The sequence below is a fragment of the Pelophylax lessonae genome (genome assembly GCF_965119305.1).
Source record: "Pelophylax lessonae genome assembly, chromosome: 9".
In the NCBI taxonomy this organism is placed as follows: Eukaryota; Metazoa; Chordata; class Amphibia; order Anura; family Ranidae; genus Pelophylax; species Pelophylax lessonae.
In genome coordinates this window covers 19,640,330-19,668,265 of record NC_138776.1, presented here as the reverse complement: position 1 = coordinate 19,668,265, position 27,936 = coordinate 19,640,330, and the positions used below count along the sequence as shown (strand labels likewise).

The 27,936-nt window shown below is 46.0% G+C and overlaps 1 protein-coding gene across 6 annotated transcripts in view; it reads left to right on the top strand.

Moving 5' to 3' along the window:
• Positions 1-27,936, top strand: part of CRTAC1 (cartilage acidic protein 1) — a 1,069,217-nt gene that overhangs the window by 972,715 nt on the left and 68,566 nt on the right. For 4 of the 6 annotated variants that reach the window (XM_082267475.1, XM_082267473.1, XM_082267477.1 and 1 more), the window contains exons 12-13: positions 3,332-3,480; positions 9,986-10,028. In XM_082267475.1, the coding sequence (XP_082123601.1) occupies positions 3,332-3,480; positions 9,986-10,028 (192 nt within the window). The remainder of the gene's footprint in view (positions 1-3,331; positions 3,481-9,985; positions 10,029-27,936) is intronic. The other 2 variants (XM_082267474.1, XM_082267478.1) reach the window with 1 other exon arrangement.

Here is a 27,936-nt window from a genome sequence, read left to right as displayed (position 1 = left end):
TACCTTAGATCTGTTCAGTGTTGTAACTGGGATATCAGTTTTATAACTAAGAAGTTTCTCTAACTCAGATATTAAAACAAAAATTTAGGACAGAGGAATGTCCTTTTTATATCCACTTGTTCCCAAATCAGGTACTTGGTATGTCATATTAGACTTCAAGTGGTTGTACCAGGGTGATGCCTGCAGCTACAGACATCACCCTGGTACCATTTTTTTAGAGCCAACGGTCAGCTCTCTTGAACTATCAGTCGGAGTGGCTAACTAGCCCTTCAATTGTTATTACAAGCAGAAGGGCAGTGGATGGTGTCAGTAGGGCAGAGGACCGTGTCAGTAGAGCCGAGCACTGTGTCAGTAGGGCAGTGGATGGTGTCAGTAGGGCAATGGATGGTGTCAAAAGGGCAGTGGACGGTGTCGATAGGGCGGTAGACAGTGTCGATAGGGCAGTTGACGGTGTCAGTAGGGAAGTGGACAGTGTCAGTAGAGCATAGCATGGTGTCCGTAGGGCAGTAGATGGTGTCAGTAGGGCAGTGGATGGTGTCAGTAGGACAATGGACAGTGTCAATAGGGAAGTGGACAGTGTCAGTAGGACAGTGGACGGTGTCAGTAGGGCAGAGGATGGTGTCAGCAGGGCAGTGGACAGTGTCAGCAGGGCAGCGGACAGTGTCAGTAGGGAAGTGGATGGTGTCAGTAGAGCAGAGCACGGTGTCAGTAGAGCAGAGCACGGTGTCAGTAGAGCAGTGGATGGTGTCAGTAGGGCAATGGACAGTGTCAATAGGGAAGTGGACGGTGTCAGTAGGGAAGTGGACAGTGTCAGTAGGACAGTGGACGGTGTCAGTAGAGCAGAGGAAGGTGACAGTAGGGCAGCGGACAGTGTCAGTAGGACAATGGACAGTGTCTGTTGTTTTTTATTTGTATAATTTTATTTTTTACTATGCTTCAGTTATGACTGGACACAGTGACTGATCAGCGCTCTCTGTGTTCATTTAGAAAAGGAAGGGGCGAGTAAATGACACATTTACCTGCCCTATCCCCACTCTCCATCCTGAAACATCTCCTGCAGCAGCTGGCGGGAGAAGTGAGGAGGGAAGTACAGCAGTGCTGCAGGATGGGGGTTCAAGGGAGCACACTGGGAGCTGGGCAACATAAGGAAGAGGAGCAAGGAGGTAAATACAGCCCATCGATTCCACTAAATACCAACCCTGCCTTCCCTCCTCTCCAGGATCTGGGGGCTGACAACCTGCCGGCGATGGGTATATCACAATTGGCGAGTTGCTGACCCCTGCTTTAGAGTCCTGCTCAGGTCATTACACGGCTCTTTGGACCTTGTCTGGTCACACATCCTCCCCCCCTTTCTCCTCCAGCTCCCCTCTCTTTTCCATGAATTTTCCCATGTTTAGAGCATTCTTGCTCATCCCTCTGCTCTTCCAGCGGAAGTAGAAAATGCCTTTACACCTGTGCGAGTAAACAATACCCCACCTTTGGTATTAGGGGGGGAAATAGTACCCTATCAGTGTCATTGGGAGGAATAGTGCCACATCGTTGGTGTCATTGGGAGGAATAGTGTGCCATCATTGGTGTCAGGGGGAGAAATAGTGCCCCATCATTGGTGTCAGTGGGAGAAAAAATTCCCAAACGTTGGTGACAGTGGGAGGAATAGTGCCCCATCATTGATGTCAGTGGGAGGAATTCCGCCCCATCGTGGATGTCAGTGGGAGGAATAGTGCTCCATTGTTGGTGTCTTTGGGAGTAATATGGCCCCATTGTTGATGTCAGTAGGAGAAATAGTACCACATCATTAGTGTCAGTGGGAGGAATATGGCCCCATTGTTAATGTCAGTAGGAGGAATTGTACCACATCATTGGCGTCAGTGGGAGGAATAGTGCCCCATCATTGATGTCAGTGGGAGGAATAGTGCCCCATCATTGATGTCAGTGGGAGAAATGGTGCCCCATTAATGGTATCAGTGAGAATAACAATGCCTCAATGCCCCATTGTTGGTGTCCGTGGGAGGAATAGTGCCTCATTGTTGGGTGTCAGTGAGAGGAATAGTTCCTCATTGTTGGTGTCCGTGGGAGGGATAGTGCCTCATTGTTGGGTGTCAGTGAGAGGAATAGTTCCTCATTGTTGGTGTCCGTGGGAGGGATAGTGCCTCATTGTTGGGTGTCAGTGAGAGGAGTAGTTCCTCATTGTTGGTGTCCGTGGGAGGGATAGTGCCTCATTGTTGGTGTCAGTGGGAGGAATAGTGCCTCATTGTTGGTGTCAGTGGGAGGAATAGTGCCTCATTGTTGGTGTCCGTGGGAAGAATAGTGCCCCAAGGGACGGATAAAGGCAAGCAAAGGACTGCTTCAAACCCCCAGTCCACAGTTTGGAGAAAACTGATCTATGGGAACCTTTAGAGCCGGTTCACACTACTACGACTTGACAGGCGACTTGGTCGTCTGACAAGTAGCTCCCAATGCTGTGCAATGGAACCATTCTAATCGGAGCGACTCAAGTCTCTCCGACTTAGAAAAAGGTTCCTGCACTATTTTTTGGCGAATTCGGAGCGACTTGCATTGACTTCTATTATGAGAAGTCATTTGTAAGCCGCGATGAAGTCGTGCTGCACGGGCAACTTCAAAGTCGCCCGAAGTTGGGGCGACTTTGAGTCGGATTAGTGTGAACCGGCTCTTAGAGTCATGTACAAGTCATAACCTTGCTTGAAGAACATCACACATTAAAGGAATCAGAATTTCCTTTGAAATAAAGAGGTGGATTGAATACACCGGCACATGATTCATAGGTCGGGGCTTATCAGGGATGTGTTCCTCCTGACATTACTGGTCAGGAAAGATTATACGTTTTGTGTGTAAAATATTATTCTCGTCTTTATGTGCATTATGAAGATTATCATTACCAGCAGAGATAAATACAAACTATGAATTCCTTGCATGGCCGAATATTTTGATTGTAATTATGTGAAATTCTCTTCCCTCTCTTCCCTTTCTCCCTATTGGCTCGGAACGGAGACTAACAGAGAGATAAAACTGTAGGAAACCCGAGAACTCAATTTATGTTCCCATTGCAAATCCATAAAAACTCAAAAAATAACACAATATTAGAACCTAGTGGAAAATAATTGTGCACAGATTCTCCCACTCAGCGCGGAAAAAAAAAAAAAAACCCTACAATATGATAGTTTTCAAGAAGCCGTAAACTGGGAATGGTCTGTTTTATAACGTCAGTAATGCTCCAGGCAGTAACCGCGCGGCTCTCGGAGTCAGATTCTGTCCGGTGATAATCGGCTCGCACATCCAGCAACATCTTGATCTCATTTCCTTTCTCTTCTAGGAAAAGATGAAGCTAGCAGCTTGGAGGTGACCTGGCCTGATGGAAAGATTCTCACTCGGGGCATCGTTGAAGGGGAAATCAATACCGTAATAGAGATTGCCTACCCTGTGGATGAAGACAGCGCCACTAAGCCAACACTTATCGAGGTGGTAAATTCCCCCCATGTATTCCGGGGATGGGAATAATGGCCATGTGATTTCTGCTGAAGTATAACGATGTTTGCCGGGGAATCTGTACTCATTGCCAGATGTGACTGTGATCAACTTTGTCACTTCAAGATATAACACTATATTACCATACATATTGGGACGCCTGCCTTTATACGCATGTAGCACTGCCCCCTTGAGGACTGCTGGATCTCACACTTACGGGTCCCCCTGGGTTACCAATGGCAACTTTGACATTCACAGTCTATCACTTTACTTCTTGGCTCAGTCAATAATCCGTCCAGGGGTTTTGTATTTTATTTAATAAATTAGGGATGAGAGAAGGAATAAACTATCCACAATTGGTTGAGGACTCCAATCGTCAGGTACAGCAAGGCTGTTGATTCACCCTGCCACTAAAGGTGAATTAGAATGTAGTCTCTTTCCTAAGACAACTTGGAGAATTTTTGATTGTCTTCAGGCTGCTTTTCTCAGCATCCTCTCTCTCTCTTTACTGCTGACACCCATCCTCTGACTCAGTGGTGTATTTTGGTTTTGTGCTGCCCTAGGCAAGACTAAAATTGGGCGCCCCCTCCTATGTAAATTTGCCCCACTCCTTCCTTTTTAACGGATGTGACTCCCTCCAAAATTTAAGGACTACAAGTCCCAGCATGAACCCCTGAGGTCTCACGAGAGGGGGGGCGGGGGTGAGAGGGGGTGGGTGAGGGAGGGAGAGAGAGGGGGGTGGGTGAGGGAGAGAGAGAGAGAGGGGTGAGAGAGATAGAGGGGGGTGAGAGAGAGGGGGAATGAGAGGATGAGAGAGAGAGAAAGAGAGGAGGAATGAGAGAGAGAGAGGAGGGGGGTGAGAGAGGCGGCTCTAACAACCAGTGGCCAATAGAGTCTCAGGTGGAGGGGGGGGGACAGCTGTTTTTGCTGCCCCCCCCTGCAAAGTGCTGCCCTAGGCCTGGGCCTTGTCGGCCCAGGCCAAAATACAGCACTGCTCTGACTATCCTACATGTGGGGTCAGGGCCGCTGATAGTGGGGGACCACCGGTCCTCTTGTAGGGGGCCCGAGCACACAGGGGGGCCCACACAGAGAGGGGGATTCATGATGAACGGCATTTACAGAAATCTTCCTCTAGCAACTAAAAGCTGATTTCTCCCCTTCTCTCTGCTGCCAGCTTTTATCTGCTGAGAAAGAGACAGTTGTCCCTCACTAATCCCCCTCCCTGCGTGGGCCCTCCCAGCCCTGGCTCTGTTATCTCTGCTCAGGAGTTTATCTCTAAAACTTTGTTTCTTTGGCTACACTTCTTCCATGAGAGCCCATTCACACTGCCGCCAACTTGTGAGGCGACTTGTGTGCCCTCAAGTCACCCCAAGTCGCTTGACATAGCAAAAGCAATGTTAATCAATGAGTGCCGTCTTAATTGGCACTACTGGAGTCGCTCCGACTTCTGAAAAGGGTTCTGTACTACTTTGAGGCGACTTGTGATCCGACTTGTCCCATAGACTTCAATGGGAGTCGCCTCCTTATCTTATTTGAAGCGACTTGTGATCCGACTTTCCATTAAAATGGTCCTGAACAAGAAAAAAAAGAATTTTTTTCTTATAATTATTAATAGAGCAGGGTAGTGGCTTCTCTCCACCTTGCCTTTTTTTGCTGGCATTTATCGGGCATTTTTTGGGCATCTTTGGAGGCAGGCATGACTTTTTTGGATTTAGTGTCTGGGGGGTCTAAAAAGTGTACCTGTGAAGTTTCAGCTCTGTAGCATGTCCGGAACCAGAAAAAAAAGATAATTTTTCTTATAATTATTAATAGAGCAGGGTAGTGGCTTCTCTCCACCTCGCCTTTTTTTTTTGCTGGCATTTATCTGGCATTTTTTGGGCGTCTTTGGAGGCAGGCATGACTTTTTTGGATTTAGTGTCTGGGAGGGTCTAAAAAGTGTACCTGTGAAGTTTCAGCTCTGTAGCATGTCCAGAACCAGAAAAAAAAAAGATAATTTTTCTTATAATTATTAATAGAGCAGGGTAGTGGCTTCTCTCTACCTTGCTTTTTTTTGCTGGAATTTATCGGGCATTTTTTGGGCGTCTGTGGAGGCAGGCATGACTTTTTTGGATTTAGTGTCTGGGGGGTCTAAAAGTGTGCCTGTGAAGTTTCAGCTCTGTAGCATGTCCAGAACCAGAAAAAAAAAGATAATTTTTCTTATAATTATTAATAGAGCAGGGTAGTGGCTTCTCTCTACCTTGCCTTTTTTTTGCTGGCATTTATCGGGCATTTTTTGGGCGTCTGTGGAGGCAGGCATGACTTTTTTGGATTTAGTGTCTGGGGGGGTCTAAAAAGTGTACCTGTGAAGTTTCAGCTCTGTAGCATGTCCAGAACCAGAAAAAATATATAATTTTCCTTATAATTATTAATAGAGCAGGGTAGTGGCTTCTCTCCACCTGGGCGTTTTTTTTTTTTGCTGGCATTTATCGGCATTTTTTGGGCGTCATTTTTTTTCAATAATTGTCTCTCTATCAAAAACGACAATTTTTAAGAACTTTTTTTGTGTGATTGAGCATGACCCAGAACCATCATATTCTGATTGGCCAAATACAAAGTCGTACAAAGTCGTCTATCATACAAGTCGCGCTGAATACGCGCAAAGTCGCGCTAACAAGTCGCCCCTTATGAGGCGACGTAGAGGTCGCGGCAGTGTGAACCGGCTCTTACTCCTTGTCCCAGCCTGTATATTTTTTTCATCTCTCTCCCATTGCTCTGTCCACCTGATTGGCTGCATTCCCATGGGGTGAAGAATTTACTGTTACCCCAGTTCCATAGCTGCCTGTTACCTGTTACCTGTTTAGTGTGCTTTATATAGTTGGGCTTCCCACTTCTCTCCCCCAGACCCCTTTCACACTTGTGTAGCTCGTCCTGCGATTTGGGACTGCAAAGTTGCATGACAAGTCGTACTCCATGATTTTCAATGAACAACGTTCATATCTGTACGACTTCAAAGTAGTCCCTGCACTATTTTGGGATGATTTTAATTCATTTTGAGGTCCAAAGACATAGGCATTGCTTCAAGTCCAATCAAAATCAGGGCAAAATCGTGTCAAAATCGCATGACTTTTAGGTCGCACAGGTGTGAAAGAGGCCCCAGACTACTGCCTAAACTATGCAACTTTTCTTACCATCTGACGTACAATCCATTGAGAGAGCTGTGTTGTGACCATGACACCGGCGCGCATGCATGTGAGTTACATTATCGCAGTTTGGCCAAATGACTGGAGCCCAAGAAACCAGAGAGAAGACCAGATGAAGATGGAATCCCTCTTAGTAGTGACAGCACATTGCTGGAAATATCTGTTTTTTTTTTTAAGGTTAGAAAAATATAATTAATGGCTCATTTCCACAGGTACTCTGGCTGTGTGAAGGAGGGGGTTGGGCTGGAGCCTCCTGTCATAATCTAGGGGGATGCAGCGCCTGTATGAACACAGCTGCAGGCCCTAATTGGACAGGTGTGCAGGTGAGTGGCCCCCAAATGCACACTGTCTGTGTCCGGGCTGTACACCTGCAGCCCCACGCCTGTCAAATTAGGACCTGCAGCTGTGTTCATACAGATCCAGGGGGCTCAAGCTACATAAATGGACCACTAATTCACACTGTACAGACCACAGCACCCCATGTACATGAGCCCCAACACCTCCCCCACACACAGAGATTTATTTATCAACTCAGTTTTATCTTTTAGATTTAACAGGAATTCTGTGAGTTATGTTTTATTTGTGTCTGCTAATAATAATATTAATGTATTTTTTTTTTTGGAAGGGGGGGGGCTGTCAGGTAGTCTGTATGGGGCCCCGTGATTTCTATCAGCAGCCCTGCGTGGGGGGGCCCCCCTCAGGTCAGGCCCCTTGACACGAGTGCCCCTGAACTCACGATACTGTTTTTCCAGGGTCTCCAGTGTCCCCCCTTTAGTCAGCTCTCCTGGACCTCTGGGTTCAGCTCCTCTCGTCCATTCCTCCGGCCTTCAGGATGACCTCCTGAGACCACGTGCCACTGCTACAGGAGAGGAGGCAGCCACCCCCATCCCTCTGGGACTCTGCTCTCCAGCCAAAGGCCTCGCAGCACATGTGCTCCTGGCTTTTTTACAGTATCCCAGAATGCACTGAGGCGACCTGCCCCTGCCAATCACCAGGACTGTACCAAAGCCATTTGTCAGGTTTTCTCCCACTGTCCAACATGCCTCCCTATTGGACCAGTGTGAAACACTCTCTAGACACAATGAATCACATATACCTCGTTTCCATTGAGCGGATCGGTTCGGGTCGGTACGGTACGCTATTTTGAGTGTTTCCATTATGAAAGTGGCCCATACAACTAAACCAAACCGCACCATTCCTGGTCCTCCTTCAGATGTGAGGCCATAGGAAATGGTACAGTATGGTTAGGGCGGAGCTATTGGCGTCACACAATACATTCCACTGATTGGCGGACAGGAAAATGTCAATGCTCACGTCAAACAAAAGCGCAAAACAAACACCACGTTTGGTGTAAACCCCGCATGGCCACTGGCGGTCCGACTTGTAGTGGAAACGCTCACCTGAATAGGCCCGACCATTCTAACCCTTCCAAACTGTGCCGACCCGAACCGTTCCGCTCAGTGGAAACGAGGCAATAGTGTACTGAGCACATTGAGCAGACCTCACTAACAGATCCTGCTCTCCAATAGGCAGACAGCAATATAGATTTGCATGCTGCTCCTCTGATAGGCAGACAGAGCCAAAAACTATACTCTCTCACTAGCACCTACCTAGGAGGGTGCTACACACACATGAACTTTTATGGCATCCTAGTCTTACTCTGTAGGGTTCAATATTGAGTTGGCCCACCCTTTGCAGCTATAACAGCTTCAACTCTTCTGGGAAGGCTGTCCACAAGGTTTAGGAGTGTGTCTATGGGAATGTTTGACCATTCTTCCAGAAGCGCATTTGTGAGGTCAGGCACTGATGTTGCATAAGAAGGCCTGGCTCTTGGTCTCTAATTCATCCAAAAGGTGTTCTATTGGGTTGAGGTGAGGACTCTGTGCAGGCCAGTCAAGTTCCTCCACCCCAAACTCACTCATCCATGTCTTTATGGACCTTGCTTTGTGCACTGGTGAGCAGTCATGTTGGAACAGGAAGGGGCCATCCCCAAACTGTTCCCACAAAGTTGGGAGAATGAAATTGTCCAAAATGTCTTGGTATGCTGACGCCTTTAGAGTTCCCTTCACTGGAACTAAGGGGCCAAGCCCAACCCCTGAAAAACAACCCCACGCCATACACACCCCCCCCCCTCCACCAAATAATTTGGACCAGTGCACAAAGCAAGGTCCATAAAGACATGAATGAGTGAGTTTGGGGTGGAGGAACTTGACTGGCCTGCACAGAGTCCTGACCCCAACCTGATAGATTACCTTTGGGATAAATTAGAGCGGGGACTGCGAGCCTAAAAATGCGCTTCTGGAAGAATGGTCAAACATTCCCATAGACACACTCCTAAACCTTGTGGACAGCCTTCCCAGAAGAGTTGAAGCGTTTATAGCTGCAAAGTTTGGGCCAGCTCAATAATGAACCCTACGGACTAAAGATGGATACACACTATACAATTTTCTATAGATTGTTTCCTGTAGATTTACCAAAACCATATAATATGAGGTCAAATCTAAACAATTTAATTTTGTATGTGATCAGGCAGGCCCTTGCATTACATAGCTTGAAGGCCCGTACACACGTACCGATCGTCGGCCGAAAAGCTTCGGACGACGACCGATCTGCCGATTGTAGGCTTGTTAGTATGATGCTTCCGACAGCCGACAGCGCACTCTCGGCCAAACAGAATCGGTCTTGCAAGCATGAAAATTTTTGTAGGCCTACACCAGAGCGGCCGATTGTTCGCAAGTCAATACAGAATTCGGCTGACAGACAGCAGATTTGCAAGACTGGGCATGCTCAGAAAAGAAAAAACACAGGGAAAGTGAACAATCACATGACATCACTTCTGCAGTCGGCTGTAGTCGGCGGACAAAATTCTTGTGCAGTCTTTTGCACTTTTCAACAGACACGACAGCCCGGGGACAAAAGACGGCCGATCGTTCGGCCGATGATCGGTACGTGTGTACGGGGCTTGAGGTAAATCTAAAGGAAATCTACCAACATACGTTGTATAGTGTGTATCCAGCTTAAGACTGGGATGCCATTAAAGTTCATGTGCGTGTAAAGGCAGGTGTCCCAATACTTTTGACAATATTATAGTGTATTAATGAATACACTTTGTGCAGGCTGGTGTGATTTTGCTGAAGAGTTACTCGGCAGAATATGCTGGTCTGCCCCTTTATTACATTTGCAGGTCGTGTAGATGACTCTTTTTTTTTACATTTAATCACTTGGCTAAATAAATAGAGGTAGAAAATTGCTTTTTGATCTTTTTCGGTCTGACTAAAGATGATTGTAATTTGCTTTTACCTCATTTATCTTTTCCTGAACAGTGCGGCCAGGGCTTCTCTGTGAATGAAAATGGACATTGTGGAGGTAAATGAAGCTTAATGTGCTCGGAAGTCACACACCTGGATTATAAAAGGAAATGTCATTATAGGAAGAGATTTCCTGCCTGGATGCTCAGCGAGTGAAGGGTTCTGATGAATGTGCAGGAAAGGCATTTGTTTTTCTTAATTGCTCTTTTCAAATGACAACTCCGAATAAAAACATATAGAACAAAAGATTCCAGGTCACAGGTTCTAATTTTATTTTAAAATACAGAATGCTGATTTTTATCATTTAACAAAAGGATTGCTTACTATTATATTGAACACCCAGGTTGGCCAGGGAGACTGCTTAGAATAACTTTTCTCAACCAGGTTCTATGGGGCTGTGGAGTCAATGTAAGGGAAATTCTTCCCACCGACCACCAATGTAAAGAGCATTCTTCCCACTGACCACCAATGTAAGGAGCATTCTTCCCACTGACCACCAATGTAAGGAGCATTCTTCCCACTGACCACCAATGTAAGGAGCATTCTTCCCACTGATCACCAATGTAAGGAGCATTCTTCCCACTGACCACCAATGTAAGGAACATTCTTCCCACTGATCACCAATGTAAGGGACATTCTTCCCACTGACCACCAATGTAAGGAGCATTCTTCCCACTGACCACCAATGTAAGGAACATTCTGCCCACTGACCACCAATGTAAGGAACATTCTTCCCACTGATCACCAATGTAAGGGACATTCTTCCCACTGACCACCAATGTAAGGGGCATTCTTCCCACTGACCACCAATGTAAGGAACATTCTTTCCACTGATCACCAATGTAAGGAACATTCTTCCCACTGACCACCAATGTAAGGAACATTCTGCCCACTGACCACCAATGTAAGGGACATTCTTCCCACTGACCACCAATGTAAGGAGCATTCTTCCCACTGACCACCAATGTAAGGAACATTCTGCCCACTGACCACCAATGTAAGGGACATTCTTCCCAATTTTGTTTATTAAAAGTCTTGCAATCAATAAGCATAAAATCAATATACATAAATAAATATATACATATTTACATGAAAAGGGGAAAAAAAAATACATAGCAAATTCTGCTCTCAAATAAAGACTGCCTTTACAGCAAAAACAAAACTCACATCATGAAACACATCATTACCGGGAAAAATAATCTTAATTAGACTCACACCACCACACCAGACATCAAACCTGCGAGGTCAAGAAACAAAAACCACTCCCATTATGCATGCAGCCCTTCTTCAAAAATGAAGATATTAACTAACAAAAGCTAAGGGCGTGAAAGAAATAGCATAGGAAAAAAGCTTTTCACCCAGAGATGGACAGTTCACCAAAAGCAGGTCTGATATTCCTCCACGCCCTTATCCAGACCGCTCGAGGCTCCCTGCCCTTCTCAAGACCCCGAATCTTCCCAACCTCACCCAGAATATCGTACACCACCACCTCGACAGGGAGGACTTTCTTCCGCAGGGTAATCTGGCACCGTGCATTCCACGTGAAGTAACGGACAACTATACTAACTAGAAAAAGTGTATCCAAATCAAAATCCCAGCGAGTCGGGAATGCCCCATACACCCACTCCGCATAACTCATGCGATAGAGAAAGGGGATGCCTAGAGCCCTCCCCACCCTTTTATACACCTCTATGTTAAAGGGACACTGGAGCAAAAAGTGGTCCATAGACTCCACTTTACCAACACACTCCGCTCTAGGACAATCCCGATCATCCACAGGGCGATGCTTCAGGTTCCCTCTCACATAGAGCCTTCCATGGAAAGCGAGCCAGGCTTGATCCCTAAACTTCAAAGGGATTCTTCCTAAGTTAATTAAACGCAACCCCTCCCTCATTACGGGGCCTGGGCAATCCCTTAAGGTCAGCGACACACTGAAAGCAGAGCCCAAAATCCTCTTCTCCAGAAGCTTTCTGGGGAGGGACTTGATATCCCCCACTGTCACCTGCCACTGCCTAAGTATTTTCAGACACGGGGCAACATAAGCCGGAAGCTTGCCATGTCGGACTCTCAGACTTTTCACTGGCCCGCCATCTTCCCAGCATCGCAGAAAAGGCCTAAACCAAGATTGGAAAATACCCACCCATCCCGGCGGGGTCTCTGCTAACATATTACCAAGATTATACTTTAAAAAAAGCAGAGAAAAGAAAACTATAGGGTTGACCATTCCTAGACCACCTTCCCGCCTGGACAGGTAAGTTACATTGCGTTTAATCAGGTTCAGCCTATTTCCCCATAACAGTTGGAAAAAGCAGCTGTACACCCTTGCATAGAGAGATTCCGGCAAGATACAGACAAAGCTGACATATAAAAAGATTGGGATCAGGTAAGTTTTAATCAAGTCAACCCTTTCCCTCAAGGAAAGTTTCCATTTCTTCCAGCTTGCCACCTTGGCATTGGCATTCAACAACCTGCTTTCCCAATTTCGATGACCATAGTCACCAGGACCAAATTTGATGCCCAACACTTTAATTTCCTGCTGGGGCTCTGGGAAGGCATCCGGAAGTTCGAAGCTTTCACCCTCCTCACCCATCCAGAAAACTTCACTCTTTTCATGATTGATTTTAGAGCCAGAAGCCTCAGTGTACTGCTCTATCACAGAGACCACCTCCTGCGCCTCCTCCATCCCAGAGATAATAACAGACACATCATCGGCATAGGCCACGACCTTCAAAGGCGGCACACCAGCAATGCCCAAAGGCACCCCACACAACGATCCACTCTCTAACCTTCTTATGAAGGGGTCAATTGCGAATACATATAGCAGGGGGCTCAAAGGACACCCCTGGCGCACCCCAGAGCCAACCTCAAAAGGCCGTCCAACCCAACCATTAACAAGTGGGAAGCTCTCAGCCCCTTTATATAATGTTTTCAGCCAATCAATAAACCTCCCCTGCAGGCCATATCTACCAAGTAGCAAATACAGGTACTCATGATTGACTCGATCAAAAGCCTTCGCCTGATCCAATGCCAGCAAGTACTTTCTCCATCCAGCAGCCCTGCATCGCTCCAAAGCCTCCCGGACAGCTAAAATTGCTGAAAAGGTACTTCTGCCCTGGACCGAGCAGTGCTGATGATTGGACAACAAATCGCCTGCTACTGACGACAAGCGCCAAAAAAGAATCTTCGCCAAGATCTTTCTATCAACATTGAGAAGACTGATGGGGCGCCAGTTCTCAATTATTGAGGGGTCTTTACCTTTTGACAGAAGAATCACAGCGGATTGCCTCATGGAGGGAGGGAGAGAACCCTCATCTAAACAGCTGTTATAAACCTCCGCTAAAAAGGGAGCCAGAATGGACTTAAAACACTTGTAAAATTCAGCTGTCAACCCATCTGGCCCAGGCGACTTTTTGGTAGCCAGCTTCTCTATAGCACAAACTACCTCATCCGCTGAAATTGGTTCTGTCAAATCCATCAAAGGCAATGTATCATTTCCCAATCCTGGAGTAGAATCCAGAAAGCTTTCCATCCTGTCCCGACTAAGGTCCTTTCTTCCCAGAAGGTCTGCGTAATATGACCTGAAGATCTCCAGGATCCCTGATCTGGACTTCACCAGGGAACCCGTACTATCCCTCAGACCTATGACCGTCTTAACTGCTATGCCTTGCTTACAGTTCTGGTAAGGATCAGGCGAGTGATATTTCCCATAATCTCTCTCCAGAACCAAGGAGGCATGCCGGTCGTATTGACACTTCCTAAGAAGAAGCTTTACCTCCGAGATCTCCCCTGGATCTCCTCCATACGAGACAAGACGATCAAGCTTCCTCCGCAAATGCTGGTAGGCAATATACATACCAAGCTGCTTCTTCTTACTTATGGCCTTGAAAAGTCCAATCGCCCTTTGTTTCACAAGCTCCCACCACTCTGACTTACTGCTGCAAAAGTCCAGAATAGAAACCTGTGCCTGAAAAAAATCCTCAAAGGATTGTCTTACCTCTACATCTTCCAGGAGAGCCGAATTCAGTTTCCAGGTACCCCTTCCCCTGGGTGGAGTGTCCGAGGCATTCAGAGTCACAGACAGCATACAGTGGTCAGAGAACTCCACCGCACTCAACTCAGGAGCCGAGAAAGCAGAGTTCTCCTTTAAAAAAAACCTATCTATCCTACTCTGACTATTCCCTCTCTGAAACGTGAATCCCGTGCTGCCAGGGCAGTGCTTAATGTGCACATCTACCAGGCCTGCTTGTCTAACCATATCTCTAAGAAAAACGCTATCATAACCCAGCCTGTCTATGGAGACCCTCCTGTCTTCAGGCCTAATTATGGTGTTAAAGTCACCTCCAAAGACAACCTGCTGGGATGTAAAAAGGAAGGGCTTGATCTTTGTGAAGAGGCATTTCCTGTCCCATTTTGACTGCGGTCCATAGATATTGATCAGGCGCAGGTCCTGCCCCCTAACAGAGACGTCTAAGACCATGCATCTCCCCATTTCTACCTCAATTATCCGCCGGCACGTTACCATATCGGTTTTAAAAAGAACCGCAACTCCGCTGCAAGGCTCAGCCGCAAGAGACCAAAAGGAGGGACCGCATCTCCACTCCCTTTTTGCTAGATGGACATCGGCCAAAGTATTGAGCCAGGTCTCTTGCAAAAATAAAATCTCAGCATCAAACTCACTGAGCAAAAATAAGGCAATATCACGAGCTCTTGCAGATTTCACGCTGGCGACATTAATGGTCGCCACCTTTATCAGAGCGGGCACTGCCATCAGGATGATTGGGGTAGTCGTTTCTTAACCTCCACCACACTCTCATCACCCGAAACAGCTCTCTTTACACTATGTGACTCCCCCTCATCCATAGATGATAAAGTAGATAAATCGGATACTAACTCCTCCCCTGATAAAACCGAAAATGTGTTGCCAAGAGGAACCCCTCCTGGCTCTAACTGTAAGGAAGAAGTGACCGCTTTACTGGTCTTCCTCTTCTTCTTTTTCTTCCTCTTTGTCCTCTCCCACCCCTCCTCATCCGAATCCTCCACAACAGAGGGTGAGACATGGGACATGGACACCCCTCCCTCAACCCCATCGACCCCACCACCATCCAGCACCCCTGCACCCTCTTGGCCGCGTTTGCGGTGTCGAGAGACAGGGACTGGAGGTGGAGTAGGCCGAGGGGGAAGATCCAGTATACCCGCCCCCCCAGCAGCTTCCGCTAGTCTGGAGGATCTACGCACAGTAGATGTAGGAACAACAGGAGGGACAGACTCAGGGACCACATCACTAGGGGAAACAGAATCTGACACAACAGACACAGACTCAGGGACCACATCACTAGGGGAAACAGAATCTGACACAACAGACACTGGAGGGGCAACAACAATTTCCTCTCTAACTTCAGCTGCTTCATCTTCTTTATCAAGCCTCTGCAGCTCAGTCTCCAATCCTGGCAAGTTATGCAGTGCCTCTGGGCACTGGCTATATGGATGACCCAGCTGCTGGCACAAATTGCACCGAATCTGGGTGCATTCTCTGGCCAAATGGCCTAAATCCTGGCACAGTGAGCACTTCTTGTGGGTGCAGGACGATGCAAAGTGGCCTTTATCACCACATTTATTACATACCTTAGGCTGACCTTGGTAGAAAATGGTCAGCCTATCCCTACCCAGAAAGGCTGAGCAGGGAAGGTGCTGAACTACATCGCCCAGCACCCCCAATTTTAGCGACACTGTCCAGGCCCCTGTCCATATCCCATGCTCATCAAGGACCTTCCGCAGTGGAGTGAGGACCTCGCCATATCGGCGTAGCCATACTAATAAATCAGCCTCTGGTATGGATTCGTTACGCACCAAAATGGTCACTGATTTTATCAGAGGCTGCCTTGAAATCACTTTTGGCACCAAACCACTCCACTGCTGAAGGCCCTTGCACCTCCTAAATCTCTCCCAGAAGAGATCCAAACTTTCAGGTTTTACAAACGACAAATCGAATTCATAACTCCCCACCGGGCAAATTAAAGCAAAAATATCACAAGCTTTAAACCCCATTTCCAAAATCAACTCAGCCACCCTCCCCCTTACAGGTGGAGTTCCATCCCCCACCCACCTCAACTGTACCACATTCCTCCTCCTATACCCACCAAACCTCCCTGAATTTTGACTAATAACAGAATTCCCACCACCCACCCTGGTGTGACTCCCCAAAGCTGAAGCATAGCTTCCAACATTCCTCCCAGCAGAAAATCCATCAGTTTTTTTTAAATTATCTGACACACACTTAGCAGATAACGATTGCACAGATTCGGGATTGATCTGTGCAATCAAATCTTTCCTCTGCTGAGCAGGAGGAGAAATGTCATTTTTATTTTTCCCAGCATTACTAACCCCTTCACCACCACCCACCACATTCATTGCTTTAACATTGTCATTTTTTATACTTGCTGGGATACTTATTATTGCTGTTGTCTTCACAGCAGAATCCATAGTTGCTGCTGCATTGGTAAGAACTCCAGCTGTCATCTTCTCTTCCACTAGGACAGGGTTTTCAGTTGTGGAAATAGCATTCTGTTTTAACACAGCAGCAGGTAAAGCATTGCAGGATATTTCCATTGCTACTTCCATTCCACTTCCAGAACTATGTTGATCCCCTCCCCCATCAGCAATCAGCACTGGAAGACTGGGAGGCTCAGGTGAACATGAAGCAGGCTCTTTGGAGCTGGCAACCATTTTGCTTGCCGTGGGACTACTGGTCTCAGCCAGACCAGCAAAATCCATGCCTGGGGTGTTTAATGCAGGTCCATCCACATTCGTCTGATGGTCCGGGGCTTGCATGTCTGCACTCGGTTTCTCCACAGCGGTAACTCCAATAGGTAGCTGTATGCAGAGCTCTTTCTCACCTGGGACACCATCCACTACAGCAGATGGGGCAGACATGTTGGATGGCAGCATGGTGTACTGGGATTTCTCCACCATTACTGGCTTTGCTGACTTGAATCTCCTCTGCCCATCCTCAGGGATTTCTGATGGATCATCAGAAAATACAAACCTGTCTGCTTTCAGGGGTGACTCCATCTGCTGGATGAATGTCAGGGATCCATGTCCACTCTCAACCCCCTGGCTGGTTGCCGCTGGTGATTCCCAGTTCTGGCATGGGGGGAGAGGTGCAGAGGCAGATGGAGCCTGGTCATCCATTAACTGAGGCTGCTGATCCACAGAACTTGCTGATGCTTGGCTGGTAAATCGCCTCTCATTGTCAAATTTTTCTTTAAATGCTCCACTTCTGTCTTTCAGCCTTTCCAATAATAAAGTTTGTTCCTTTACCTTTTCTTCCAATTCCTGTAACTCAGGCTTCATGGCTGTGCGATTTTTACTCCAGGCCTGGAAATACTTGGTTTTGAAGGATTTGTGTTCAGCCTTCAAAACTTTAAGTTTTTCTTCCGCTCTCCCAATCGCCCTAAAACGATTGATAACCTTCTGGCTGAAGACATCCGCATTCTCACCGGGGCCTGGACCCACAGACAGGTCCTCCACCTCCTCCTCACTAGGCCCCGTGTCATCAGGGGGATCCCTCCCAGGGCCTCCCCCAGGATCAGGCATTGTTCCTGGGCCAAGCTAGCAAGCAAGGCCCAGGCTTGAAAAGGGCTGGATCTCACAGAGAGCTCCTTGGGTGTGTCCTCCTCCTTCTTCCCACTGACCACCAATGTAAGGAGCATTCTTCCCACTGATCACCAATGTAAGGAACATTCTTCCCACTGACCACCAATGTAAGGAGCATTCTTCCCACTAAATGACCAATGTAAGTGTAGCACTGCCCCCTAGAGGACTGCTGAGAATGACACTTTCTGGATTCCCCTGGTTTACCCTTAGCAACTGATAGCAGACAAACAGCCAGTGGCGGCTGGTGCTCAAATTTTTTTTTTTTGGGGGGGGGGGCGCAAACAGAAAAATCTAATGAGCATTGCTTTGCGGCCAAAAACGCTGTAAAAAAATTGCGTGGCTTTGAGGTCACACAAGTGAAAAGTGAAAGCCTCCTTTCAATGCAGAGAGACCAGGGTGCCCCCTTTCAATGCACAGTGACCAGCGTGCCCCCTTTCAATGCAGAGAGACCAGCGTGGCCCCATTCAATGCACAGTGACCAGCGTGCCCCCTTTCAATGCACAGTGACCAACGTGCCCCCTTTCAATGCACAGTGACCAGCTTGCCCCCTTTCAATGCAGAGAGACCAGCGTGGCCCCATTCAATGCACAGTGACCAGCGTGCCCCCTTTCAATGCACAGTGACCAGCTTGCCCCCCTTTCAATGCAGAGTGACCAGCGTGCCCCCCTTTCAATGCACAGTGACCAGCGTGCCCCCTTTCAATGCAGAGAGACCAGCGTGGCCCCATTCAATGCACAGTGACCAGCATGACCCCTTTCAATGCACAGTGACGAGCGTGACCCCTTTCAATGCACAGTGACCAGCGTGACCCCTTTCAATGCACAGTGACCAGCGTGTCAGTTCCCAGTGGAGGGGGGGAGTGGTTTGCTCCTCAGCTCATACAAAGCAGGACAGATGGGGCTCGCATATGATATCCAGCGGACATGAACCTCACAGCAAAGACTCAACTCTGAGCTGAGTGTTGGAGAGATGTGTGATCAGAGCTGGAACACTTCCCACCATACACACACACGATCCTCAATGGCACCAAGTCACAGATCCCAATGCATCCCTTCTAACTGTCCACTCCAGCGGCGCTCACCGTGTCTTGCAAAGGATGCCCCCGCCCCCCCGAGACACTTACCTGTAGTGGCGGCTTCATTCCGGTCCCCACGTCTCCTCGAGTCCTGTCTTCCCGCCTCCTTCTCGGCCAATGGCATGAGGTTTGCCTTTCGGCCAATCAGGAAGCGGGCTCAAGCCAAACCTCATGCCATTGGCCAGGAGGAGGATCCGTGTGACAATAGCAAATTTTTATTCGCTATTGTCACACAATGGGTGGGCTCGGGACGCACTGCTCTGCGCCCCGGGTCCACCCCTTGCTGAAGCCTATTAGAGCCTCTGGCTCTAATCAGGTGATAATAAAAAAAAAAAAATCCCCATTGAACTCCATGCGTCCGGCACCCTGCATGTAGATTAGAGGGCCGGACGCATGGATTGGGGGGGGGGGGGGGTGGGGGGCGTCGCCCCTGCGCCCCCAACGCACCGGCCGCCACTGTAAACAGCATTGAAAGTCCTTGGCTCAGTCAAACATCAATCCAGGGCATATGGTTTTTGTGTTTTTATTTAGAACTGGGATAGGAGAAGGGATGAGTGGGATACCCCAACTATGAACTATGCACAATCTTGAGGACAACTAGCTGTAGTGTGCGACAAGACCGCTGCTTCACCTTGCCACTGAAGTGAAGATAGTTTAAAAGGTTACTGCTTTAGTTATTCTTCAGGGTTCTAACTGGGCACCCCCTTTACTTTCACTGCCTGTGTGTGCTGACACCCGCCCGCTGACTCTATCCACTGGAGTGGTCCCCTTCCTGGGCAGACCCCTTGGCAAGCTTCCCTGTACTCACAGACACTGTTTTTTCAGAGTTGCTCTGCCATCTACTCCACCAATCAGCTCTCCTGGACCTCTGGATTCAGCACCACACTCCTGGTTCACAAGGCCAACTACCTGTGACCACCATCCACAGCAACAGAAGGAGAGACAGCCGTCACCCTCCTCCTGGGACCTGGCTTCCTGCCCAAAGACCCCCTGCCACATGTGCCCTTGGCTTTTATAGCCTATCCCAGGATGCACCACTGTCTGTGCCAACCCACTGAGACAGCCACAAAAGCCTGTGTGTCACTGGCTGGGTTTTCTCCACTGTCCAACAGGCCTCCCTATTGGACACAGTGGGGACACTCCCTCAGCACAGATGAATCACACCCTGGACACATGCAACAGGCCTGACTAGAAATCCTGCTCCATGATAAGCAGAAGAGCAACTAGGTTTTACCTGCCACTCCCCTGATAAGCAAGCAGAGCAAATACACTCCCTATCTAGCACCTATCTAGGAGGGAGCTACATCAGGAACATTCTTCCCACTGATCACCAATGTAAGGGACATTCTTCTCACGGAATACCAATGTAAGGGACATTCTTCTCACTGATCACCAATGTAAGGTGCATTCTTCCCAATTTTTTTGTTTATTAAAAGTCTTGCAATCAATAAGCATAAAATCAATATACATAAACAAATATATACATATTTACATGAAAAGGGAAAAAAATACATAGCAAATTCTGTTCTTAAACAAAGAATGGCTTTACAGCAAAAGCAAAACTCACATCATTAACATGTTCTTACCGGGGAAAATAATCTTAGTAAGACTCACACCACCACACCAGACATCCAACCTGCGAGGTCAAGAAACAAAACCACCCCCATTATGCATGCAGCCCTTCTTCAAAAAGAAGATATTAACCAACAAAAGCTAAGGGCGTGAAAGAAATAGCATAGGAAACAAGCTCCTCACCTAGAGATGAACAGTTCACCAAAGGCAGGTATATTCCTCCACGCCCTTATCCAGACCGCTCAAGGCTCCCTGCCCTTATCAAGACCCCGAATCTTCCCAACCTCACCCAGAATATCGTACACCAAAACCTCGATAGGGAGGACTTTCTTCCGCAGGGTAATCTGGCACCGTGCATTCCATGTGAATTAACGGACAACTATACTAACTAGAAAATGTGTATCAAAATCAAAATCCCAGCAAGTCGGGAATGCCCTGTACACCCACTCCGCATAACTCATGCGATAGTGAAAGGGGATGCCTAGAGCCCTCCCCACCCTTTTATACACCTCTATGTTTAAGGGACACTGAAGCAAAAAGTGGTCCATAGACTCGAAAAAATTGTGGTAAGGGAGATAGCGGCTTATTAAACAGGCTTTTGTTGGCACCTCCCCCAATAAGCGAAAATTGTGTGTAGAGGGTAAAGGCTTGTGCAGGTCTTCAAAACAAAGTAATGCAGGCCAACCACAAAACCTGGGGGTTTAAATGTGCCACATATACTATAAGATATTTCCACACTTCCAGACAATGTTTAAAAAATATAAAAAGTACAAATTTTATTAGTTTATGTTTACAAAATTATAAACGAAAAAGGGGAAAGACATACATATACAGTACAAAAACAGTGTGTAAACAATGCAAATAGTATGTTAGTTACAATCTAGGAAGCCCAATGAATGGGACTGTGCAATCAAAAAGGGAGCTGGAACTACGCGTTTCGCAGAAATTGCTTCTTCGGGCTCCAGCAAGTTTAAGAACATTAATTTTTCTAAGAAGTAAATGGCATATGCATTAGTGTTCAGAAACAGATATCACATTATCATCAACAGATTTGAAAAATATAGGTTAAAATCCAAAATAATTACAGATTTTATTACGTTCTATTTTATATCAAAATTTAATGTACTCTTTATGTCTATATGACTATAAATGGTATTTTCTACTTTTGACCAGTGTATATCCAATATTTTCTACTTTATAAAGTTTCACCTCTATCTTTATGTCAAGACTTTATCTATGTTGCCCATTTTAGCGACATATTCAATTATCAGGGCAAAAAAGAAAAAGAAGTAGGAAAAAGGAAAGAAGAAAGAAGGGGAGGGGGAAAGGGAGAAGAAAGGAACACAAAAAAAAATGAAATAGAAAGAAAAAAAGGGAAAAGAAAGATTTTGTATATAAAGTAGTCCGTCAGAAGAGCTTGAGGGGGGGCGTGTTGGCCAGACCCCTGGTCACCACTGGGTAAAAAAAAACCCCGGAGCTGTCAGGGGAAAGGGGCCAGACGGGAAGAGAAAGGGAGTTGTAATGTAAGAATCTTTAATATTATGTCAAAATAGTGTCATATTTAATTAAAATTTCTCATTCGTTCATTATTACTGCATATCTAGCATCTGTGACAAAAGTGGCAGAATAAGAGATGAAACAATTGAAGTATTTCAAGGGTATGTAAAAGGAAGAGCTTACCTATTAAGTTGTTATATCGTTGGTTCTTACTGTGTAAGTATATCTAGTCTGATAACTGGGTATATGTCTTTCAAAGGAACATGGGAAGGGAAAGGACTGGGAAGAAGAGGGCAGGAGAATAGGAGAGTAGCATTTAAAACCTGGGAATAAGAAAAATTATTACAAAAAATACATCTAGGCTCATTAAGTCACTCGTGAAGGAAGTAAAAGGTAGACGAAGGATTAAGTGTTAGAATATAACCCATGCTGTGAAAAGGAAAATTTAATCTTTAAACACCAAAAAATGTGCCAGAATTCTGATAGGGTGTAATAATAAAAAAAAAAAAAAAAAGGAGGGGAACCCACATACGTGAAATTGGTAATGAGATAATGGAAAGAAAGAAAATTAAAAGGAGAAGGAAAAATGGGGTTAATAAAGTTAGATAGATCGAGTGAATCTGAAAGTTACTTTCACAAGGGAAAACTTACCCTGTGAAGATGGAATAAATAATCACAAAAAAATATGTAAAAGAAGTTGGACTTCAGACAGGGTGGTTGTCGTATGGTATTCGAAAGATTGGATATGCCATAGAGAAATGTTGATATGGGATAAGTTCCCAAACAGAAGAAGATGTTGTTTGTTAGTTCTATGTAGCCGTCTCTTTAAATAGCGCTGTTTAAGGGTTCCACTGGCTGTCTATAAGGGAAATATAATAAGGGAGATTTACAGGTTTTTCATTACTAAAGGGGGTCTGAATACGACCACCTAAAAAAAGGGAGTACATAGAGAAGAGAGGAGAAATGTATTTAAAATTCATGAGGTTTTACCTTGTTCCAACAGCGCAAATTAAAAGAGTGTGCTAATTATAGAAGATGAGAGATTTGCTGAAAGATGTCTCCTTCGTGTATCGACTGGCAATAGTGATATACACATTTGTTTGTTGGTTAAATAAGGATGAATTTGGCGCCAACCCGCCTCTCTTACGTCTCCCGCCCCCCACATCCGCCCGCCAAGTGTCCGGATTGGACATGCGGGAGGATGTTCCTGTGTATCATATAATAGCGTCAGCTTCCGGTCAGGTGGACCGGAAGTGACGATAGAGTTCCGCCCTAGGTGTCAGCAGAGGATGTATCAGTGAAAAAAGAATAGAGATGTGTATACCGAAAGGTTAAAGACAGGTACAAGGAACCGGTAACACACTCCAAAGGCAATGCCTGGCCATTTGATTTATACAGCACTTAGAGGAATACCGCAAGAAAATAAAGAAAACTGCGGAGGAAAATGTATGTAACAAGCACGTTCAAGTATAAATATACAGACAAATAAATGTGTCTATCTTTCAAAATTAGATACAAAATTGGATACAAATCTCTACATAATATATTCGTTGACACATTTAGTGATACATCTATTGCAGGCGGTTTACATATAATAATCCCTATGTTTGAAAGCTTACAGATACGGGGTGGGATTTAATGATACCAGGACAAAAGGTCTCCTGATAGCTAGTTATATACAGTAAAGAAAAAAAAAAAAGGGGGAAAGAGGAGGGGGGGGGAAGAAAAACAAATGGGAGGGTCAGGATCATCATGACTGACATATTTAATACCAGTATGAAGAATATAATGGAATTATTCCATCTACCGTTTAAGGTGGTGAGCCTCTCAAAAAACCCCATATTAAAGGGGACAGTGTTATTTTTCCAAGAAAGGTGCGTAGCTTAGCTGTTCGTTTAAGCCCGGGGGAGTACAGACATTTAAATTAAAAATCCAACGGGATTCTCTTTGAAGAATAACACTGTCAAAGGGTCCACCCCTGGGGCCTGGGTGGACTCTTTCTAAAGCAAAAAAGCAAAACTTAGGCCGTTTATATCTATGTGCATAGGCTATGTGACGAGCTATGGGGCTTTCCAAATCCCCTCCTTTTGTATATGTTACATGATCCTTAATCCGTTCCCAAAAATGACGGCATTGTGAAAGTAACTTTCAGATTCACTCGATCTATCTAACTTTATTAACCCCATTTTTCCTTCTCCTTTTAATTTTCTTTCTTTCCATTATCTCATTACCAATTTCACGTATGAGGGTTCCCCTCCTTTTTTTTTTATTTTTTTTTTTATTTTTACACCCTATCAGAATTCTGGCACGTTTTTTGGTATTTAAAGATTAAATTTTCCTTTTCACAGCATGGGTTATATTCTAACACTTAATCCTTCGTCTACCTTTTACTTCCTTCACGAGTGACTTAATGAGCCTAGATGTATTTTTTGTAATAATTTTTCTTATTCCCAGGATTTAATGCTACTCTCCTATTCTCCTGCCCCCTTCTTCCCAGTCCTTTCCCTTCCCATGTTCCTTTGAAAGACATATACCCAGTTATCAGACTAGATATACTTACACAGTAAGAACCAACGATATAACAACTTAATAGGTAAGCTCTTCCTTTTACATACCCTTGAAATACTTCAATTGTTTCATCTCTTATTCTGCCACTTTTGTCACAGATGCTAGATATGCAGTAATAATGAACGAATGAGAAATTTTAATTAAATATGACACTATTTTGACATAATATTAAAGATTCTTACGTTACAACTCCCTTTCTCTTCCCGTCTGGCCCCTTTCCCCTGACCGCTCCGGGGGTTTTTTTTACCCAGTGGTGACCAGGGGTCTGGCCAACACGCCCCCCCTCAAGCTCTTCTGATGGACTACTTTATATACAAAATCTTTCTTTTCCCTTTTTTTCTTTCTATTTCATTTTTTTTGTGTTCCTTTCTTCTCCCTTTCCCCCTCCCCTTCTTTCTTCTTTCCTTTTTCCTACTTCTTTTTCTTTTTTGCCCTGATAATTGAATATGTCGCTAAAATGGGCAACATAGATAAAGTCTTGACATAAAGATAGAGGTGAAACTTTATAAAGTAGAAAATATTGGATATACACTGGTCAAAAGTAGAAAATACCATTTATAGTCATATAGACATAAAGAGTACATTAAATTTTGATATAAAATAGAACGTAATAAAATCTGTAATTATTTTGGATTTTAACCTATATTTTTCAAATCTGTTGATGATAATGTGATATCTGTTTCTGAACACTAATGCATATGCCATTTACTTCTTAGAAAAATTAATGTTCTTAAACTTGCTGGAGCCCGAAGAAGTAATTTCTGCGAAACGCGTAGTTCCAGCTCCCTTTTTGATTGCACAGTCCCATTCATTGGGCTTCCTGGATTGTAACTAACATACTATTTGCATTGTTTACACACTGTTTTTGTACTGTATATGTATGTTTTTCCCCTTTTTCGTTTATAATTTTGTAAACATAAACTAATAAAATTTGTACTTTATATATTTTTTAAACATTGTCTGGAAGTGTGGAAATATCTTATAGTATATGTGGCACATTTAAACCCCCAGGTTTTGTGGTTGGCCTGCATTACTTTGTTTTGCAGACCTGCACAAGCCTTTACCCTCTACACACAATTTTGGTCCATAGACTCCACTTTACCAACACACTCCTCTCTAGGACAATCAGGGTGATGCTTCAGGTTCCCTCTCACATAGAGCCTTCCATGGAAAGCGAGCCAGGCTTGATCCCTAAATTAAAATGGATTCTTCCCAAGTTAATTAAATGCAACCCCTCCCTCATTACGGGGCCTGGGCAATCCCTTAAGGTCAGTGACACACTGAAAGCAGAGCCCAAAATCCTCTTCTCCAGAAGCTTTCTTGGGAGGGACTTGATACCCCCCACTGTCACCTGCCACTGCCGAAGTATTTTCAGACACAGGGCAACATGAGCCGGAAGCTTGCCATGTCAGACTCTCAGACTTTTCACTGGCCCGCCATCTTCCCAGCATCGCAGAAAATGCCTCAACCAAGATTGAAAAATACCCACCCATCCCGGCGGGGTCTCTGCTAACATATTACCAAGATTGTACTTTAAAAAGAGCAGAGAAAAGAAAACTATAGGGTTGACCATTCCTAGACCACCCTCCCACCTGGACAGGTATGTTACATTGCGTTTGATCAGGTTCAGCCTATTTCCCCATAACAGTTGGAAAAAGCAGCTGTACACCCTTGCATAGAGAGATTCCGGCAAGATGCAGACAAAGCTGACATATAAAAAGGTTGGAATCAGGTAAGTTTTAATCAAGTCAACCCCCTCAAGGAAAGTTTCCATTTCTTCCAGCTTGCTACTTTGGCATTGGCATTCACCAACCTGCTTTCCCAATTTCGATGACCATAGTCACCAGGACCAAATTTGATGCCCAACACTTTAATTTCCTGCTGGGGCTCTGGGAAGGCATCCGGAAGTTCAAAGCTTTCACCCTTCCTCACCCATCCAGAAAATTTCACTCTTTTCATGATTGATTTTAGAGCCAGAAGCCTCAGTGTACTGCTCTATCACAGAGACCACATCCTGCGCCTCCTCCATCCCAGAGATAATAACAGACACATCATCGGCATAGGCCACGACCTTCAAAGGCTGCACACCAGCAATGCCCAAAGGCACCCCGCACAATGATCCACCCTCTAACCTTCTTATGAAGGGGTCGATTACGAATACATATAGCAGGGGGCTCAGAGGACACCCCTAGCGCACACCAGAGCCAACCTCAAAAGGCTGTCCAACCCAACCATTAACAAGTGGGAAGCTCTCAGCCCCTTTGTATAATGTTTTCAACCAATCTATAAACCTCCTCTGCAGGCCGTATCTACCAAGTAGCGAATACAGGTACTCATGATTGACTCGATCAAAAGCCTTTGCCTGATCCAATGCCGGCAGGTACTTTCTCCATCTAGCAGCCCTGCATCGCTCCAAAGCCTCTCGGGCAGCTAAAACTGCTGAAAAGGTACTTCTGCCTTGACCCGAGCAGTGCTGATGATTGGACAACAAATCGCCTGCTACTGATGACAAGCGCCAAAAAAGAATCTTCGCCAAGATCTTTCTATCAACATTGAGAAGACTGATGGGGCGCCAGTTCTCAATTATTGAGGGGTCTTTACCTTTTGACAGAAGAATCACAGCGGATTGCCTCATGGAGGGAGGGAGAGAACCCTCTTTAAACAGCTGTTATAAAAAGGGAGCCACAATGGACTTAAAACACTTGTAAAATTCAGCTGTCAACCCATCTGGCCCAGGTGATTTTTTGGTAGCCAGCTTCTCTATAGCATGAACTACCTCATCCGCTGAAATTGGTTCTGTCAAATCCATCAAAGGCAATGTACCAGTGGCGGCCGGTGTATATGGGGCGCAGGGGTGCCGGGGCGCCGGGGCGCCGCCCCCCCCATCCATGCGTCCAGCCCCCTAATCTGCATGCAGGGCGCCGGACGCATGGAGCTGAATGGGGATTTTTTTTTAACATCACCTGATTAGAGCCAGAGGCTCTAATAGGGCGATGCAAAGGGTGGAGCCGGGGCTCAGAGCAGTGCGTCCCGACTCCACGCATTGTGTGACAATAGTGAATTAAAATTCGCTATTGCCACACCGATCCTCCTCCTGGCCAATCAGGAAGCGCGTCCGATACGCGCTTCCTGATTGGCCGCAAGGCAAACCCCTTGCCATTGGCCGAGGAAGAGGCGGGACCGGAAGTACTCGTGGAGACGCGACGGGGGACAGAGTGAGGAAAAGCCGCAGCCGCCGCCGCCGGGACTGAAGAGGAAAGCGCCGCAAGGTTAATGCATTGGTCTCGGGGGGTGGGGGGGAGCCCACACTGCATTGAGGGAGGCACGCTGTGGCGCTCTGCAATGATTGGGGACAATGCTGTGGCGCTCTGCAATGATTGGGGACAATGCTGCGGCGCTCTGCATTGATTGGGGACAATGCTGTGGAGCTCTGCATTGATTGGGGACAGTGCTGTGGCGCTCTGTATTGATTGGGGACAATGCTGTGGCGCTCTGCATTGATTGGGGACAATGCTGTGGCGCTCTGCAATGATTGGGCACAATGCTGTGGCGCTCTGCAATGATTGGGGACAATGCTGTGGCACTCTGCAATGATTGGGGA